This window comes from Papio anubis, chromosome 3, assembly GCF_008728515.1.
Source record: "Papio anubis isolate 15944 chromosome 3, Panubis1.0, whole genome shotgun sequence".
NCBI lineage: Eukaryota > Metazoa > Chordata > Mammalia > Primates > Cercopithecidae > Papio > Papio anubis.
Genome location: NC_044978.1, coordinates 28,059,835 through 28,065,834, shown reverse-complemented (window position 1 = coordinate 28,065,834; position 6,000 = coordinate 28,059,835). Strand labels below are relative to the sequence as shown.

Here is a 6,000-nt window from a genome sequence, read left to right as displayed (position 1 = left end):
ATAAAAAGAGACATCATGTAAAGAACATATGCCTTGCTGCAAATATTGAATAATCAAGGGATATCCAATTTAGATTTTATATAAAAAGACAAACTAACTTCTCTTTCCTTGATTGATCTCAGTTTACTTTACCTTCACCTGATTTCATCACTTTCAGAATAATGCAGAGCACCACACTATATCTGAAGCATTGGGAGGAATTTTTAAAAAATGGTATGCATATTAAATCATTGACTGAACTCTCAAGGGTTAAAATGTAAGAGGTTTATTCTCCTTTTATCAAGCAATGTCTACAGACAGAGCATCCACATGGTGTAAGTTACAAAAGAAGGATGTATGCGAAAGACTTACATGAAATCATTAAGTCACAGACACTTTATATGGTTCATGTTCACAAGGAAGAAAATTACTAAAAAGTAAAGCAGATTCAATAAGTAGAAACATAAGCTGATTTTTGTGGTTTATTAAATCCACCTCGCATGATGTTTCTGCTAAGAAGAAATCTACTGTATCACACAGCTCAGGATGCTATATACACATAAGATATTACACACTATAAAATTTCAGGTTTCTAAGCAGTTTTACACAATTTAAACTTGAGTAAAATTTGTATATTTAAAAAAGATCTTATTGGATTACCTTAAGTAAATGGAGGTCATTTCAACAGCCCATTAACATTTTTTGCAACAATAAAAACAAAAATAAGTACAAAGATTTTCAAAACATGTAAGCTATTACTTTAAGCCTGGGTAATTATCTGCTTATTTTAATAAACCAGCTCTCTAGTTTTAATCTACTTCTGCTGGCCTTCTCATTTCCTCTTAAAACAAAAGAGAAGCAACAATTTTTACTTCTCTACAGTGTCTCAAGTAGGAGGATTAGTTAGGTTTCAAACTACAGCACATAGTGAGAAGGTGCTTCTAGGATTACATAGGATATGAATAAAATAAACCATTTGGGGAAATTATTTGGAATAAAGGTTTTTGATACATTATATTTAAATAGCAAAAACAATGGAGAACTACATCTTTACTTACCACTATGGGGCTACCCCTTTATTCCCAACTTATATTACTAATTCTTCTAAGCCACTAATATCTCATCAATTCTCTTGCCAGTTTTCTTTTCCTAGGTGTTAATTTCCCTATATATGGTTTACTTTAGCAGACAGAAGTAATATTTCTTTTTTTACAACCAAAAGTTCCTGATGATGAACCATTGGACTATATGAAAAGAAACAATCTATTAATAAATAATCTGTTCTGCTAGTAATAAACATCTATAGGCAGTTGACATCCCAGACAAACTTGCATTAAAAATATAATGCGCTCTAGTGATTGAAAGCAAAATGAGCAGATAGATTGGAAATATTTTGACTGTAATTATTTTCCTCCCTTCCTTCCCACTTTCTATAGCATGCTGCAGATTATACAGTAAATGTCAAGTAGAGGTTGACACCTGTGTACAAGTTAAGGCCAACTTATGCCTTCAATTGATAGTTCACTGAGGGTTAAACAAAAGCCTGAAGGCAAGTTTTGGCGCAAGAGATGTTTTTTAACAACAAGAGATTTATAGTTATGAGGGCATTTAGTATGCAGGTTTTAGTCTTCCTTTTCCTCCTGTGACATTCCCTTCAAGGCACAAAATATTATAAACAGTGGACAGGACCGAATATTTTGAATTAAGAATTTTAAGGTTCCACAACACCTTTTATTTCTTGTTTAATCATACCAAAAGGACAGAGAAAAAAATAAACTACCCTCAAAATGAAATAATGCTTACGTCATCTGAAATTCCCTGCAGTTTAGTTTTTTAAATGATTTAAATCCTACTTTATTGTTTAAAGCATAATTTACACATTTGATTCTTGTGACTGATGTGATTTCTCATTCAATAGTGTGCTAAGTATTTCTAATTAACCACTATTCTTAATTGTGTATGTCTTAGTCAAAAACAACTTATTTTATTTGGGCCAACCAAGTAAATTTTGTCTGACTAGGATATAAACTTGGAAAGTTAAGTTGTAAATTTAAACAGTGGATTAAGTGCAATGTATTGTAAAATGCTTCATCCAATAATTGTATCATAGGGTTTTTAGGCATCTCCAACCCAAATGACTGTATTTCCTTTCTCAACTTCAGTGATCTCACAGTTTAATTTATTCAGTCGTCCATCTAGGATGAAGAGAGAGTCCTTGGAAGGTGTCATCAGGTACTGACCAAACAAGCCACTGTCCTGGATTTGCCTGTTTTTCTGGTTCCAAGGCCATTCTTCTGCCTTGAGTGGTTCCTTGAGACTCTTTATCATCTTGACCTTCCCAGAAGAGAGCTCCACAAAGAGCACATCAGTTTGTGTGCTTGAACTACCATAGATGTTATATTGGTGGGCTTCAGTAAAGGATGGTTGAAATGCCAGATCAGATATGTGCAGATTTGTGTGAATATCAAAAGCCTCCTGTATTTCTCCTCTGATGGTAATGTACTGAACCCTTACAAGACCTTTCACATCATTAATGCTGACAAGGTAGTGACCATCTGGAGAAACATATGGAGTGCCCGTCACATCACTATTGAATCCAATGACTGAGTCAGTTACACCGTCCACCATGACCTGTGGGGAAACTGCTCCGGTGCTGTCAGGTTTGCAGCCAATGAAGTAGTAGCCTCCCAAGTGTGTATATGCCAATGACTGAGGAATGCACTTATAGTCCTTCAAGTTAATTGTCTTGATGTATGACATGGTTTCAAGATCAATTTTTTGTAATGCAGCTTCATCTTTATGAAGAACAAATCCAAACCTGAAAGAAATGAAAATCAGAGTTAGACTGGAAACAATGGAGTTTTTAGCCATAGATACAGGTGGAAAGGTCCATCACAAGCCCAGGCTCTAATTGTCAGGCAAGGCAGCAATTTGTGTTACACTTGTGCTAGAATTAGTCTGTAGATTGTGCCACTCTCCTTCTTTCTCTAGGTCATTCTTTTTGTTGTATCCAAATCATCATAACTCATGCTGTAGAAAGAAAAATAATTAAAAACAATACATCCAGTTAATTGCAGCAACAAATTTTGCTTTTCACATAGAGGGAAAGAAGAAGTATACATTATTCTGTACGTCTCTAAACCATCTGATATTAAATAAGCTTGGTTAACTATTGCCAAATCCAGCAAGAGTAAAAGAGTTGAACATATATTGGTTTCACTCATTTCACTTACTTCTTATATTGTTTTTTGACCATTAAATGAATCTGACACTCATCGTTATTTAGATAAACTTAAGTATAACATTTTTCAACCTTTCCATATTTATATTGTGATTTTTAATGATATGCTTGCATTTTATTTGTTATCCTATATTGAATAAAGAACTTTATTTTTATATTAAAGCCAATTAAACAATTTTTGTTTATTTGTTTTGTTGACCTTAAATTAGTTCAGAACTTTTCAAAGCATATTTGCTAAATATTGCTTGAGAATTATCAGTGATACCTGTGGCAAGTATAAATATACTTTTAAACTCACCTAGAACACAAGCAACTTTCTAGCAAAGATAAGTTAAACAAGATACAATGAGATAGAAACTATTAAATAAAATTATATCCAAAGTAGATATTGGCCAATAGAATTGTAAAGGACTTTTATTTATGTTTGCATTAATAATATTGATTGTCACCTCCTAATAGTTCTAAAAGCTCATAATAAAGAGAAATATTTTTCCATTCACTGTGTTCATAAGTAATATAATGAAATTACCTTATTATGAGTATTAAGACAAAGCAAAACAAAAACTCTGAAGAGAGCCAATTATGTTATCATCACCTGTGTAATTATCTTTATGCTAATTATCACACATAGTTTTTTTTTATGTAAAAAAATGACCATTTCCACACATAGTACAAAATATGGTGCAATCAGAGTAATATCTCTTTAAAATTTTAAATGTAAGCATTTAGCAGGCTCAAAAATATAAATAAACATATATATTAAATATCATAGAAAAATAAAATAAATATTCTCAAAATCAGTCCTGCTTTGCAATTGCAAAAGAAAGGGAGTTCCTAAGCACAGATGTTTTATGAAAATAGACATAAAATTATAATTGCTTCCATTCTTCTTACATTAAATATAGTTGACAAACCACATTATAATTTTAGCTATATTTAAAATTTATGAGGAGACTACTTGCTGTGATTAGAGAGAGTACAAATTCTTTTATGTGAAAGAAAATTCGCAATGTATAGCTACTCCTTTATAAAGCTTTCTTAAATATTGGTTAAACAACTACTACACACAAGACACTGGGAATATATTGCAGATCAACATAACTTTCCCTGTCTCTAATGAGTCTAGACATTTTGAGTGATAAAAAAGTGAAACAGGGCTAGTGAATAAAGCTTGATTATAGCATTCTGCTATACTATTACCTAATTTCATAACTATTTCTTGTTCCTTGTATTCGAAATGGCATAAAGCAATATACTTGAAAATAATATTTTGAGTGTATCTCTGAATGACGCCCACCACTTGTAGCTTATTTACTAACTCTTTCTCTTTTTCTGTATCCTTAATAAAGGTGTTTGTGTACTTTCTGTAAACCCAGCTCATACCATATCCATTCAGGATAAATTTTCAGTCTTGATTATGATGGTATGAAGAAACATTCATACTGTTGATAATTATTTATACATATTTTCATTAAAATATTAATGCCTGGTATATAAACATAGTGTAGTTTTAAAATCCTATCTGAGTAGTAAGGAATCAAAAAGCTTCAAACTGTCAACTGAGTCCCATATTTTTGTGTCTCTGCATCAAAAAAATCATAAACATCGTAAGTATCACTATGTAATCTCAGATTTGCCTGAAAAAATAACTAACTCCATTTACTATAAATAAAAATATAGTATTTTTCTATTAATGGACAGCCATTAAGGACGTATAGGTGTGTAAATATATTTGTATTCTTTGTAAAATTATGAATTATGTTGAAAAATATCTTTCTGTTATAAATTGTACATGAGCTCAGAGGAAAAGCAGTACTAGGCTCACTGAAAAAAAGCAATGAGCCGATCAAGCTTTGACATTTCAGCTCTCCTCTTAACCTTGAGTCTTCTAGTCCCTTTGAGCTAGATTTTCGAATGCTAATGAGGAAGAATGAGACAAGCTCTCTTTACTCCCGAACAATTTTAACTTTGATACTACCGAATGTACTCAAGTTTTCTGTGATACAATCTAGCTACTTTTGGAAGTAATTAAAAATTTTTAAAAATGGTCCAGTTAAAAATACAGAAGATCTGTGTGGGGTGATAAAATTACATCTATTTTGGCATATGCATTGTACGCTCCTTTAGGACTGGAGATGTAGCTACATAAGCAGATGCATGAGAACGCCTGCAATTTTTCACCACTGATTTATTGGTTAGGAAGTGATGTCTCTAATTCAAAATTTCCCCTAGTACAGATTGATATTCAGAAGTCTCCCACTGTTCATTAGTCTCTGATTAATATTTACGAGGCTCTCAACTTTCATGCCTGCTTAGTATAATAAAATCCTGCACAGTATTAGGTCTAACATAGTTTGTCTAGTATTTGTCAGAAGACGTACAGAAAGTTGCAGACTGAGAAATAAGAGAGTTAAAATTGACTCTCAAAATTACTGCTTTTTCTAAGAAATTAATGCCAATAGAAAAGTGTGGGCTCTCAGCATAGCATTGTATGGATTGTCAAATTTGGTGAAAAGAGTTATAGTAATTTTTTCTTTCCAAATCATTTTCTCTTTCTGAATGTCTAATCAATGTAGTTTATTACAAAGTTCATAAAAAGGCTCAACTTTAATTACTGCTTTTATGATTTAAGCTAAGATCCTGAAATGATTCTTATGAAGAGACTTGTTTTGGATGAAGTAAGGGCTTTTATTCCAAGCTAACTTATTTTCATGATCCAGATTTTCAAAAGAATAGACCTTGTGTAAATGTGACCTTATGTAAAGTCCTTGACTTCCATG

General features: G+C 32.1%; 1 protein-coding gene across 5 annotated transcripts in view; it reads right to left on the bottom strand.

Annotated features, from left to right (window-relative positions):
• Positions 1-249: 249 nt before the first annotated feature.
• Positions 250-6,000, bottom strand: part of FSTL5 (follistatin like 5) — a 795,441-nt gene continuing 789,690 nt past the window's right edge. For all 5 annotated transcript variants that reach the window (XM_021938126.2, XM_021938127.2, XM_021938124.2 and 2 more), the window contains one exon: positions 250-2,797. In XM_021938126.2, coding sequence (XP_021793818.2) covers positions 2,095-2,797 — 703 coding nt within the window. In that variant the 3' untranslated portion in view covers positions 250-2,094. The remainder of the gene's footprint in view (positions 2,798-6,000) is intronic.